We start from the raw sequence: 14,156 nt of genomic DNA on the forward strand, positions 1-14,156 counted from the left end.
AGAAAACCCTCATTATTCCACAATTTAAATTTAAACTATTTTATTTTTTATTTTAAATAAAATTAATAATTTAGGTAATATCTACTTATGAATTTATCAAGAAATATAAAAAATATTATTTACGATGTGATTGTTGTAGGTGGAGGTCATGCTGGATGTGAGTCAGCTGCTGCAGCAGCAAGAATGTCTGCTAATACACTTCTTGTAACACACAAAAAAGAAACCATCGGTGAAATGTCATGTAATCCATCTTTTGGTGGTGTTGGTAAAGGACATTTAATGAGAGAAATTGATGCTCTTGATGGAGTATGCCCAAGGATTTGTGATAAATCTTCTATAACATATCAAGCATTAAATAGATCTGCTGGTCCTGCTGTTATTGGGTTAAGAGCTCAAATTGATAGAAAATTATATAAAAATGCCATTCAAGATGAAATATTTAATACAAAAAATTTAAATATATTTGAGGGTGAAGTTAATGATATTATTGTAAATACAAATAATAATAAAAAAAGTATAGAAGGAATAGTTTTAAAAAATGGTGAAATTTTAAAATGTAAAACATTAATATTAGCTACTGGAACATTTCTTGATGCAGAAATATGGATAGGAAATTCTCGAATTAAAGCTGGTCGAATGGGTGATAATGCTTCAATTGATTTGGCGAAGAGTATTAAAGAATTAAATTTTGAGATTGGTTATTTAAGAACAGGAACTCCAGCAAGATTATCTAAAAAAAATATAGATTTTAGTAAATTTACTTTAATGCCACCTGACAAAAAACCAATTCCATTTTCTTTTTTGACTAAAGAAATAAGTATACCTATTGAAAAACAGTTACCAACATATCTTGGTCATACAAATTCAAAAGTTAAAGATATTATTGTTAAATATTTAAAAACAACCGAACATATACGTAGAGAAATAAATGGACCAAGATATTGCCCATCATTAGAATCGAAAGTTGAGAGATTTCCTAATTTAGTACATAGAATATTTCTTGAACATGAAGGCTTAGATGTTGATGAAATATATCCTCAGGGAATGTCAATGACTTTTGAACCCGAAATACAGGAGAAAATATTTAGACAAATAGATGGTTTAGAAAATGTTAATATTACCCATCCTGGATATGGTGTAAAATATCAATATATTAATCCGAAACAATTAAAACCAACTTTAGAAACTAAGCTTGTTTCAGGATTATATTTGGCTGGTCAAGTTAATGGGACAACTGGTTATGAGGAAGCAGCTGGACAAGGTATAATTGCTGGTATAAATGCAGCAGGAAAAGTTCAAGAAAAAGATCCATTTATTATAGATAGAACAGAAGCATATATAGGTGTTTTAATAGATGATTTAACAAGTTTAGGTACAAATGAACCTTATAGAATGTTTACTTCAAGAGCTGAATTTCGAATGCATTTAAGGCCAGATAATGCGGATGTTAGATTAACTGACAAAGGTATTGAGTATGGTTGTGTTGGAGAAGTTAGGACAAATTATTGGAAGAAAATGAAGGGTGATTTAGAATATGTTAAAGACATCCTGAAAAATGACATTAGGTCGGCTACCAAATGGGAAAATGAAATTAAGAATTTAAAACGATTATCTCAAAATAAAATTTCAGCTTTTGATTTACTTCATAAATGTAATCTTTCATTTAATGATTTCTATTTGACAATCCCAGAATTATCACATTATAAAGATAATATTGAATTGGAGGAAAGAATAAAAATTGAAGGTAGTTATGAAGTGATGCATAAACGTTTGATGAATAAAATGGAAGAAGTCAAAAACAATTCTAATATGAGTATACCAGATGATATTGATTTTTCAGATATTAAAAGTCTTTCATTGGAATGTATAGAAAAGTTAGAAATGCTAAGACCTTTAAATGTTGCTGCTGCTTCAAGGATACAGGGTATTACTCCAACAGCATTGCTCACATTAATGATATATTTAAAATCAAGAAAAGTTACAAAATAATTTATATTTTAATTTTGAACTTTGTTATTTTATAAATAAGCAATATTTTATTTAGTTATTCTTTTTAGGGAAACATATTATCTGTAGAAGTTTTTAATTTGTATAGTAATTAAATAAAAATTTTTAACAAAATTGATAACAATCAAACTTATTGGAGTAAAAATTGTTATTCTTTCTTTTAGATGTAGATTATATTTTTCGTTCTCTATCAGAATTGATAAGATATAACATTTACCAACAAAGTTAAAATTGAAAGCTTCTGATAACAACCGATTTGTTAATTACTCATTTTGACAAAAAATTTCTTTTTAACAAATTGAATAGTTTATATTTTTATTGATCTTTTAATTTCTTTTTAAAAATTAGTATAAATAACTTGATTATATTTTTAGTTACAAAAAAATGGGTACAGTATTTTATTCACCAAAACAAGCACTAGTAATAACTTTTGTTTTTTCTATTATTGATATTTTTATCAATCTTCTTGGTTTAACGTGGAATGGAAGTTTTTTTACTTTAGGAAATTTGATACATTGGTTTTCATGGAAAAATTATGACTTTACTAAAAATCCTGTTGATTTCTTTTTTATTGGACTTATAAGAATTTTAATTTTATTTTTAGGTTCAATATATTTGTATTTTCATGGAAAAAGTGGTGCAGTAACGTGTGCCAAATGGAGTAATCCTATTTTTGCATTTCTTCTTCTTCTTATAGCATTTTCTCCATCTAAAATGTTGGCTTTTTATGAACATAGTGATCCAAAATTAGTTATTGGTGATTGGATATTAATGGGATGGTGTATTATTGCATCATTTGCTTCATATGGTATATGGACAAATATATTTTGTAAAACAAGAAAAATTGATGATGGAGGAGAGGATAGAAGAAGATTAGTTGATGATGATGGATTTAGTGATGATGATGATAATAACAGTGGAAGTGCTGCAGAAGAATACTTTAAATCTGTTCAAAATGAAGCAGAAGAAAAAGAATTAAAGCAACGAGAGACATTTTCTATGTTAATGAGACTTTTTAGTTATATGGGTAAAGAAGGTCCTTTCTATTTTTCGGCTTTCTTTTTTTTGTTTCTTTTTGCATTATCTAAAGTTTTTACACCATATTATACTGGAGAGGTTGTTGCTAGTGTTATTCATGCAAAAGCTGGTGATTATAGTGCACTTAATAAAGCTGTATTAATTATGACAATACTTTCTCTTGCAGGGTTTGTTTAATAAATAAACTTCCTACTAATTTTAAAATTATAATTTTAGTGCATTATTTGGTGGATTACGTGGAGCATCATTTACATATGCTCAAGCACGTGTTGATAGAAGAATACGTGATGATTTGTTTCGAAGTATTGTTAATCAAGAAATAGGTTATTTTGATGGAAATCAAACAGGTGAAATTTGTTCTCGTCTTAATGCAGATTGTCAAACAATGTCAAATACTTTATCACTTTATATGAATGTTCTTACAAGAAATCTTACTATGCTTGTTGGATCACTTATATTTATGTTTTCTCTTTCATGGCGTTTATCTATGGTTACTTTTATTGCTATTCCATTAATATTTTTCGTCTCTAAAGTTTTTGGTGTTTATTATGATGTACTTGCTGAAGAAACACAAGATTCAGTTGCAAAAAGTAATGCTCATGCTGAAGAAATTCTTAGTGCAATTAGAACTGTAAAAAGTTTTGCATGTGAAAAATTTGAAGCTAAACGTTTTTTGGGTTTTCTTGATGCTACATTAAAAATTGGAGGTAAAAGAGCACTTGTTATTATTGGATATATTTGGGTTCTTGAAATTTTTCAAATGGGAATTCTTACAGCAGTTTTATTTTATGGTGGTCATTTAGTCTTAAAGGGAGATATTAATGTTGGATTACTAGTTTCATTTATGCTTTATCAATTTCAACTTGGAGAAAATATGAGAGAATTAAGTGAAGTTTTTAATGGATTAATGCAAGCTGTTGGTGCATCACGAAAAGTTTTTGAAATGATTGATAGAAAACCTATTATTAGAAACAATAATTCGGGGTTTATGGGGTCGGCAATAGACAATGACAATAATTCTAGACATTCTGGTGATGGAGAAAGAAAGCCAACCAGAGGAAGAATTGAATTTAAAAATGTACGTTTTGCTTATCCAACAAGACCAGATATTATGGTAATGAATGGTGTTTCATTTACTGTTGAACCTGGTGAGGTTGTTGCATTAGTTGGACCTAGTGGTGGAGGAAAATCAAGTTGCATATCACTTTTAGAACATTTTTATGAACCATTAAGTGGTGAAGTTTTATTAGATGGTATTAATATTAAAGATTACAATCATAAATATCTTCATAAAAAAATTGCTCTTGTTGGACAAGAACCAATTCTTTATTCAAGAGCAGTTCATGAAAATATTAGTTATGGTTGTGATGAAGTATGTGAAGATAAGATAATAGAAGCAGCAAAAATGGCAAATGCACATGATTTTATTATGGGAACTGTAGATGGATATGAAACAAATGTTGGTGAAAAAGGTAGTACTGTATCTGGAGGTCAAAAACAACGTATTGCTATTAGTCGTGCTTTAGTAAGAGATCCTGATGTATTACTTCTTGATGAAGCAACATCAGCTTTAGATTCAGAGTCAGAAGCATTAGTTCAAGAGGCAATAGCAAAAAATTTGAAAACAAGAACAGTACTTTTAATTGCTCATCGCCTCTCTTCCATAGAAACAGCAGATAAAATAATTGTTATTAATCATGGTAAAGTTGAACAAAATGGAAAACATTCAGAGTTAATGGAACAGGAAGGTTTATACCGACAATTAGTACAAAGGCAAATGAAACAAGAGGAAGAACCAGTTGATGTAACTTATGATAGACCTGAATCTGTAACTGAAAGTGGAAGCTTTTATGGTAGGTCAATTAGATCAAGAAGAATAAATGTTACCTCACCACAACCTCATCATATTTCACACAGTTATTTAGGATCCAGTTTTGCTGCTAGTAGCTTAATTTAATAACTTGTTTTAATGTAATTTAAATGATGTTGTTCTGGTTGATATTATTTTTTTAAATAAAATAAAATAAATAACTTATTTTTATATTTTACAAAGAAAACGAAATTTCTTAAATTTAAGCATTTTAATTAATACTATTTGAAAGTGAATATATTTCAATTATTTTAGAAATATAAAAAAGTATTTGAAAATTTTTTTTAAAATTTGAATAAATATATAGTAATTTGAATATTTGACAAACAGTAAAAAAAGTTTTAGAAAATATTTTTGCATAAATAACCAAAATTATCAAATAAATAAATAAAAATAAAGTTAAGAAAATTGGTAGTAGATTTTTTAATAAAATTTTTTTAAAAAAAATTGATTTTATTTTATCACAATTTTAGAGGTAGAATCAAAAAACTAGAAAATTTTCTGTCAATTTCTAAATCTCTGAAAATAATGATGTTATAGCTATAAAAATTATAAATCTAGGCCAATTTTTGAAGAATAATCAAAGAAAAAAAGTCCCATATTCATAGAACAACTATTTTTCTAAGATACTAAAAAGTCGGGAACAATGAATATTTAAAAAAAATTTCCGCCCTTGGTCATATCTTGCTTCAAAATCATGATAAATAAAATCAGATTTCTGCAATTTACTTTAAATGAGTTTTCAAGTGGGGTCTACCTTCAAAATTTTTTTATATCTTTAACCGTATTCGAGATATAAAAAAATGATGACAATAGATTACGCGCGAAAAAATACCAAGCATAATATTTTAAGAACGGTTGAAAATTTAAAAATCTTTTCAACGTAGTGTATACCTTAAATTATGAAAGAAGCATGGCGCAACAAGTTTCATGGTTTTGTGACTTCATAAACGTGTATTATTACACGATTCTTAAAACTTTTTTTTTATCATATTTCTTATCATAACTTTATTTTTAGAAGTCCTATAAAGATGTGAATAGGCTTAATGAATTTATGGTAAAAAATTGATCTAGAATAAAGTATTTATTTTAAAAATTTGCAATAATATCATAGAAATCGAGATTTAAAAAAAATATTCCATAATTTCGCCCTTCAACTTTGAATCCTTATAACTCCTGAAGTTTCAATTTTCGAATATTGTTGATTATATTCAAAATTCTTCCCATTTCAAGGGCTATCGAATGATTATAGTAGCATATTCAAATTTCAAAAAAAGTTTTTTTTAATTTTTATAAAAAAAATTATTTTTAATAATATTATTATTGTATGACAAACTTTAGTTGAAATATTAAAATGTCGGAAATGATAAATATTTTTATATAAGTTACATTTCTTGAGATATAATAAATGATTACAATGAATAAAACGCACAAAAATACCAAACAATGTATTTCAAAAAAGATTAAAAATTAGAAAATCTTTTAAATAGCCTAGTGTATTTGGTTTCATGTTTCTAGGATTACATTTATTTAAGTTATAAATTCTGTACTTTAAACTTTTTCAATTTACATTTTTTATCATATCTCAATTTATAAAATTTTTATAAAGATCAGACAAAATTCAGTTAGTTTCTTTCAAAAATGTTATTTATATTAGTTAATTTATTTTAATTGTTTTATTTGTATCATGAGAGTATTGTTTATTCAAAAAATATTTCACACTTTCACCTCTAACTTTGATTTATCACAACTTATAAATTTTTAGTTTTTTCATGATAATGATTGTATTTAAAATTCATTATTTTTCAAAAACTAGCATATAGGTACAATATTATTATCATATTTAAAAAAGAATTGTTTTTATAATAGTGTAGTTGAAGTAATATAAAAATTAATTTCATATATTTTGTAGGAATGCTTATTATAGGCAACTAAAATTGATAGGTTATTTTGTGTTATTATTAAATAATGTACACAAATATTTGTATAATTTTCATGTTATAAATATATTCATTTTCAAATATCATAGTTATTTAGATAATTTCTTATTAAATTAGTGGTTGTAAGATTTTTTGCTACAACATTTGTACAACACATCTTTATTGATCAAATAATAAATTGTCTTAATTTATGTTAAATGAAAAGTTGAATAAAAACGTAGTAGATTTACCTCAATGAAATAGAAGTGTTTCTACATTAAATACTATACAATAATTAAAATAAACTTATTTATTTATATCTTCATTTAATTTTATATATTAAATGATTTTTATCATTTACACACTTTTACTTTTCATAGTTTTTATATTATTCCTAAAATTCTTTCTTTTTTTTTGATTTTTTGAATATTTATAAAAAAAAAATACTTTATACTTATTTTAGTAAATTTTGCATAATACATTATTAATTTAGTTCTAGGTAAATATATGCACATTTGACCAAAAGTAACTGACGTGGTCTGACAAGAGAAATACAGAAGTATGATACGTTTTTTTTTAAATAAAATTGTATTATTTGCTTTTTATACTTTTTGTCTAAATCGTTAGTCTATTAATGGATTTTATATTTCAGTTATCAAGTTTTAAAAAAAAATGAATAATTTTATAATAATTTTATTTTTTTTATCTTTTCAAGTAATATTATCAATAAATAATCCTTCAATAGAATGTTCAGCTTGTCTTATGATTGCAAGAGAGATGGAAAATGCTATTTCAAGTGTTGATCCAAATGAAAAAATTGAAAGTGGTAGTTTTAGACTTTCTCCAGATGGAGAACAAAATCTAGTCAAGGTAAATTTAGGTTATAGTAATTTAAAGTATTTTTTTTATTCTTTTAGACAAGTTATGCTAGATCAGAACTTCATTTAATGGAAACATTAGAAAGTATTTGTAGTAATGTTCAAAATTATGGTTATTCATTAAAAAATTCATCTGGTAAAATGCATTACTTACCAAAAGATTGGATCTCAACAGAAGACGATAAAATTACAGAAGATTTAACAAGAAAATTATTAGATGGTTGTGAGGAATTTGTTGATGAATATCATGATGATATTCTTAAGATTATGAAAAATGAAAACCAAGAAGTTTTTAAAAATCTATGTCATACTAAGATAAATGTCTGTTCATTAGTTGATGTCAATGTTTTTTCCACCAAAAAATTAAAGGAAGAGCTTTGAATTGGATGTTTCAAAAAAGATAACTTAAAATTATGAAATAAAATAATGTTAGATTAAGACTATCCGTAAATGTAAGAGCAGTGTATTTTCATTCATTTAATATTTTTTTTTTGTGTACTCTTTTATTAATTATTCCTAGGATGCTATTATAAGGAAAAAAAAATATATATATTATATATATATTTAAATAATTTATTTGTGTTAAAATACGTTCTAATATATATACCTTTACAAGTTAACTCATTTTTTTAGTTTCTTCAAATCTTTCATGTTCTATTAATGTATATACATATATAGAAATTATATAAAAAAATAATAAAGAAAAAATGATATTATTTTAAAATCTCAAAAAGAATTTTTTGGAAAGTTAGAATTTTAATATTTTTATTGGTTTTTGATTAAATTTTCATTATATTAATTTATGTTTGATTGGAAAATGTTGCGTTTTTGTCTATATTTATAGTATTAAAATTATTGGTATATCCATTTATATATATATATCTTTTTTAACTAGTAATTTATTAAGTCATTACGAAATAAGTGTTGTTTTTGATTAAATTAATTAAAATTTTAGGAAAAAATGCTCTATTTTGATAAGTTATATGATTTATTCGACAAAGTTTTGCCAGACTCTTTTACTCCAAAATTAACAGACATTGGTGTATCATTAGATTCAGTATATAAAAATAGAAAGATTGATGGTGGGCAGATTATGATTTGTCATGATATGAAAGGAGGTTATCTTCCTCAAGACAGGTAAATTTATATAAACCTCTTTAAAAAATTAAAAAAGTCTTTAACATGGTCATGAATTATTAATATACAAAAATAAGAATTATTATGACACTTGCCAATAGAGAGATTTCAGTAGGATAAAGCTTTTGTGTTTTGTTTCTAACAATTAATTAAAATAATTACAACTTTTAACACAAATTCGTAAAAATTTTAAGTGTCTCAAAATTTTTTCAATAATTTGCTCACGTTAAGAATGAATGTGTACTTCACTTTTCCCTTCTAAATAAGCTTTTTTTTCAGTAACTTTGTTCTCATCATTATTAGCTTCAAACCTTTTCTTATACTCCTTGTAACGATCAGTTTTTTTCCAAAAATAATAAAATTGTACTAATTCACCAACAGTACGATTATGCATAGTATTAGCTTGAATGCTAAAAAAATTTTTACCATATATTCTTATAGCAGTTTCAAATGTATTAATTTCACATTCTGTAAAAGGTTTTGATATTCCTGTAGGTGGTATTGTTTTAACTGGCAACTGTACATGTTCCAAAGCGTCTGGTATTAAAGATAAGGCGAGTTTTATTTCATAGTTAGATTTTAATAATAAATACAATAAGTCTTCCTCACGATAACTCTTATCACCATTTAATAATTTTGTTGCTTCTTCAATATATTTATCCATTTCAGTGTTACTAATTCTATCTGTTGGAACCCATAATTTAGCTCCTCTATATTCACACCAATTGTTTCCAGAAGGTGCTTTTCTCTTTCGTGAAATTTTATTTGGATTATATTTTGGTATGACTGCTTGGTATCTTTCTCCAATTTGTAATAATCTAAATCTTGCATAAGTTTCAGGAATATATTCCTCATCTTCTTCATCATCTAAAGAACTATCGTTAAGATCACTAACTAAAACTGCAGTCTCTGAAATTTCTTTGACAGAAGATGTAGAGACAACTTCATTGTATTGGATGTCATTAATTACAGTAGATGAAACATCATCACAGTTAATAGGATTAGTTTTTTCTTCATCTTCATATGAATTTCCATAATATTTTCTTCTCAATTCTTCTACACTCAATTGATTATCATTTTCTAATTCTTTTAATTCATCAACAACAGACTCTGTTAGATTTTTTTCTTCTTCCTCAATAGTAGCTAAAAATATAAGTTTTATTGTTTAAAATCAAAATTTATTGAATGAGAATATATTATTTAATTAGATTAGAATAACTAACCTTCATCATCTTCATAATAATCTTCATCATCATATTCAGAATTGAATGAGTCTCTTGATTGTTCAGATTCCATTTTTATTATATATTAAATAGTAAATATTTATTGATAGTAATATTATTTGTAAATAATACACTAAAAATTTGAATGAATTACAAAAATAAAATAAGGAATTAAGAATAGTTATGTTTAATGGCTATATAAAATAATAAAGTTTGTAGAAGATTTATTGTGATTTTTGATGAATTATTGAAAATAAAAAGAGAAATCAAATTTTTTAAAGTAGAGAAAGGAGTTGTAAAAAAATAGGTAAAATATTTTGAGGAAATGTATTACAATTTTGCATTGAGACAGTCAGAGTAGGGTAGATGTTAAAGTTAGTATGCGTATTAAAAGATGTCGCGCTTTTCAACCTACCACACTACACTGGTGGCACCCTTTGTACTTGGAAAAGTGTTTGAACATCCTGATAGGAATTTTGGAGGTTTGGATTGTCAAGAAGTTTATAATTATTAATAAGAAAGAGAAGACAGCTAAAGATTTTATTATAGATTTTATTGAAACATAAGTATTTATTGAGTAGAATTAATTAATCTTTAAATGAAAATATGATAAATGATTGATATGTTTAATTTTGGCGGTATAAGGTTAAATAATTATATTATAAGAATGTTTACAGTAATATAATATAATGAATTATAATTTGAGTTCATATATATATGAATTTAAAAAAAAAAAAAAAAATTATTGATATTAGTTTAAATTAATTATTATAGATATGAAGGTTGCACTTTGAATGACAGTAAAGAAGATCCTTTTATAATAACTCATTGGTGGAACATTGATAGTTTTTGTTATTTCTCTCATCATTTTATTAGTATTCCTCCAAAAGTATGGATTGATCAAGGACATGCTCATGGTGTAAAAGTTTTAGGTACTCTTATCACAGAATACAAAGATGGATTTTTATTGTGTAATGAATTATTTACATTTAACAGTAATATTGACAACTTAATTAAATGTTTGGTAAAACTAACAAAACTTTGCAACTTTGATGGCTGGTTAATTAATATTGAAAATCCATTAATTGATGGTAAAGTAGATCAAATGTGGAGTTTTTTGGAAGTATTAACTTCTGAATTAAAAAAATTAGATGAAGGAAATATTGTGATTTGGTATGATAGTGTAATTGATACAGGAGAATTAAAGTGGCAAAATGAATTAAATGAACACAATGTGCAATTTTTTGATGTTTGTGATGGGATTTATTTAAATTATTGTTGGGATGGTAAAAAATTAGATAGATCAATGGAATTAGCAACACCAAAAAAATGTAAAAATGTATATGTTGGTATAGATATTTTTGGGAGAAAAACTTTTGGCGGGGGTGGATTTAATGCTAATGTAGCTATGGAAGAGATTAAAAAAAGAAACATGTCAACGGTATTATTTGCTTTAGGTTGGCTTTGTGAAGCACACCAAAATACATGCATTTTTAGACAAAACGAAAAATTTTTTGAATTAATAAAACACTATCTTCCTAGTAGAAGTATTAAGAAACTACCAATAAAGACAAACTTTAAAAATGGTTTTGATATTGAATGTAATAAAACATTTTGTTATGCAAACAGTGACATTCAACCTTTGATTCATGATAAAAATAATATCTTTAGAGAAACTCCAAAAATGAAACCGTCAGGGGGATTTGAGATTACTTTTAAAAACCATGAAAAATTTGGGAAATATGTAGTTTGGTATTTTGAATTCAATGAATCAGAAAATAAGACATTCAATTGTGAAATTAGTTATGAAAAAGTTAAAGGGAAGGGAGAATTAATTGTTAATTTTACAAAAGAATCTGGAGAAACAATTAACCTTGAAAAAAGAGACGTTACATGCGATAATATTTTAAAAGTAATGTTCAATGCGGCACCAGCGTCTTTAAAAAGTGTAGTTTTGAGCTGTGAACAAGGAGAAGATTCAGAAACAACATTTCTAGTTAAAGGTTTTTCTCTTTCATTAAATAATTAATAAAATATTTATTTTCAAATATATTTTTATAATATTTTCACGAATCATTTGAAAAATATGGAGCACTTTCTCTATTCAATAAAGTATTACAAACCTGACATATTCGTACCTTTCTTCCTTTTGGTCCACTAGAAACAGACTGAGACAAACATGATCCGCAAAAAATTTTTCCACAATGTAGGCAATTCATTTTTATCCGTTGTTTATTAAAAAGTACTTCGCATCCATTACAATTGTCAACATCATCTTCGAATTGCCATCGTACCTCTTGTTCAGCTTGCCTTATCTTTTCAAGTTGAATCTGAAGACTTTGTGATAGCCTTACAAAATCTCTTTGAACAGTTTCACTGTTGTCTAACTCAACTTGAAGATTTATACATTTCTGTCTTGCTTCCATAAGTTTATTTTCTAATATTTTTGTTGTTTCACGTTCTTTAGTTAAAGCGACTTCAAGTGTTTTTATTATTTGCTGTTGATGAGCTATATGATGTTGACATTTTTCATAATTTTCTTTAATCTGGAACATTGAATGATATTCTTCTCTATCTTTAGTTAGATCTCTTATATTATCTTCTAGAAATGTATTTTCTGCTTTTAAATTATTAACTTCATGCTCCCTAGCTGATTGAACTTCTATCAATTGTTCACGCAATTGAAGAGTATAAAACTGTAAGTCATTTAAATCATTTGGTAAAACAATCTCTTCCTCTCTCATTTTAGCAGCATTCTTTTTGTTAATTCCAAGTAAATTACGATAGCTAAAAAAAGTTAGAAAATAATAATAAAATATATATTGAATGAATAAAAAATGAATAATAATTTATGCTTCATACCGATTCCCAAGATCAAGAAGATCACTTTCAAGACGATTACTAACACTATTACTTCTAGCCAACTCGTCACGTAAAGTTCCTATGTTTTTTGTGTAACTCTTTTCCATCAAATTAACGCGTTCCACCAATTTGTTATACTTTTCCTCACTTTCTTTAAATTTTTTTTCTAGTGCAATAACATTTTCAGACATTTGTGTTTCTAATTCTATACGATAGAGGCGTTCCGAAGATAAATCACTTTGATATTTTGTAATTGTATTTTCAATATTATTTGTCAAAGATGTTTCATGTGCTTCAGTGTTATTTACAGTAATGATAGAATCCTTTTTATTTAGAGTTTCATCGTTTTTTCTATTATTTTCTTTTGATGTGTCACCACCAGAATCAGAAGAAGCTTCAACAGTTTCTTCCTCTGACATTTTTAATAGTTATATACAAAAAATTAGTTAAATATATTTTCAAATATTTTTAGAATATGTCAATTATTGATGATAAGATCAAAAATATGGCTAAAATTGGAATTAAAATTAATTTTTACAATATAATCAAAAGGAAAAAATCAATTAAATGTCATTATAAGAAATGAAAAAGTTAAGAAAATACATAATTATAAAATCTTATTTTTTAGATAATACCATAATTATACTAAATACGATGATATTATTATTTTCATAAAATTTATGATTAAAATATTAGATGAAATCTTTTTATCGATACAGATATATTTAGTAGTTAAGAATACGAATATTTGGATTATTATATTACATATAAAGAAAAGTTTAGTTATGAAATGAATAAAAAAAAATACAAATATAAAATTTAAAAATAAAATATATTATTTATTGTTGTTGGGTAAATATTTTTTAAAAATATGAGTACAATGTTTTGCGCGTAAGAGTTAACTTTCCAAAAGTTAATTGTATATAATTTCTTTTTGAGACAAGTTAGTTATTTACTTCAATTCTTTTCTGACTAGAATGTATGTACGTGGCAAAATAATGTTCTATTTTTTATATTTATTCATCCTGTTGAAGCAATTTTGAATACTTTTTTGATAAAATTGTTTAAATACCTTATTTTTTTACAAATAACTATTGATTATTTCTTTTATATTTTACTTAATACTTATAATGATCACTCTTATAAATGTTTGTTACATAATATTTTATTTATTTTTTAATTTTGTAATTGATTTTAGACAGTACTATATCAACAAATATTT

The 14,156-nt window shown here is 25.3% G+C and overlaps 6 protein-coding genes across 6 annotated transcripts; 4 read left to right on the top strand and 2 right to left on the bottom strand.

The window, feature by feature from the left end:
- Positions 1 to 87: 87 nt before the first annotated feature.
- Positions 88 to 1,989, top strand: SRAE_2000332700 (Protein MTO1 homolog, mitochondrial; the record flags this gene model as incomplete). Its single annotated transcript, XM_024654508.1, has 1 exon — positions 88 to 1,989. One exon carries the CDS (start codon positions 88 to 90, stop codon positions 1,987 to 1,989), a length of 1,902 nt encoding a protein of 633 aa, XP_024507872.1.
- Positions 1,990 to 2,391: 402 nt separating this feature from the next.
- Positions 2,392 to 5,002, top strand: SRAE_2000332800 (ATP-binding cassette sub-family B member 9; the record flags this gene model as incomplete). Its single annotated transcript, XM_024654509.1, has 2 exons — positions 2,392 to 3,212; positions 3,262 to 5,002. The coding sequence occupies 2 exons, from the start codon at positions 2,392 to 2,394 to the stop codon at positions 5,000 to 5,002; spliced, it is 2,562 nt and encodes an 853-aa protein (XP_024507873.1).
- Positions 5,003 to 7,596: 2,594 nt separating this feature from the next.
- Positions 7,597 to 8,093, top strand: SRAE_2000332900 (Saposin-like domain and Domain of unknown function DUF3456 domain-containing protein; the record flags this gene model as incomplete). The annotated part of the gene is made up of 2 exons (XM_024654510.1): positions 7,597 to 7,704; positions 7,752 to 8,093. The coding sequence occupies 2 exons, from the start codon at positions 7,597 to 7,599 to the stop codon at positions 8,091 to 8,093; spliced, it is 450 nt and encodes a 149-aa protein (XP_024507874.1).
- Positions 8,094 to 9,075: 982 nt separating this feature from the next.
- On the bottom strand, positions 9,076 to 10,145 carry SRAE_2000333000 (ELM2 domain and SANT/Myb domain and Homeodomain-like and SANT domain-containing protein; the record flags this gene model as incomplete). The annotated part of the gene is made up of 2 exons (XM_024654511.1): positions 9,076 to 9,992; positions 10,073 to 10,145. 2 exons carry the CDS (start codon positions 10,143 to 10,145, stop codon positions 9,076 to 9,078), a joined length of 990 nt encoding a protein of 329 aa, XP_024507875.1.
- Positions 10,146 to 10,685: 540 nt separating this feature from the next.
- SRAE_2000333100 (Cytosolic endo-beta-N-acetylglucosaminidase) lies at positions 10,686 to 12,101 on the top strand (the record flags this gene model as incomplete). The annotated part of the gene is made up of 2 exons (XM_024654512.1): positions 10,686 to 10,717; positions 10,847 to 12,101. The coding sequence occupies 2 exons, from the start codon at positions 10,686 to 10,688 to the stop codon at positions 12,099 to 12,101; spliced, it is 1,287 nt and encodes a 428-aa protein (XP_024507876.1).
- Positions 12,102 to 12,138: 37 nt separating this feature from the next.
- On the bottom strand, positions 12,139 to 13,353 carry SRAE_2000333200 (FYVE zinc finger domain and Zinc finger, FYVE/PHD-type domain and Zinc finger, RING/FYVE/PHD-type domain and Rabaptin, GTPase-Rab5 binding domain and Zinc finger, FYVE-related domain-containing protein; the record flags this gene model as incomplete). Its single annotated transcript, XM_024654513.1, has 2 exons — positions 12,139 to 12,859; positions 12,935 to 13,353. The coding sequence occupies 2 exons, from the start codon at positions 13,351 to 13,353 to the stop codon at positions 12,139 to 12,141; spliced, it is 1,140 nt and encodes a 379-aa protein (XP_024507877.1).
- Between the last annotated feature and the right edge of the window lie 803 nt (positions 13,354 to 14,156).

Source organism: Strongyloides ratti (assembly GCF_001040885.1).
Source record: "Strongyloides ratti genome assembly S_ratti_ED321, chromosome : 2".
Classification (NCBI taxonomy): domain Eukaryota; kingdom Metazoa; phylum Nematoda; class Chromadorea; order Rhabditida; family Strongyloididae; genus Strongyloides; species Strongyloides ratti.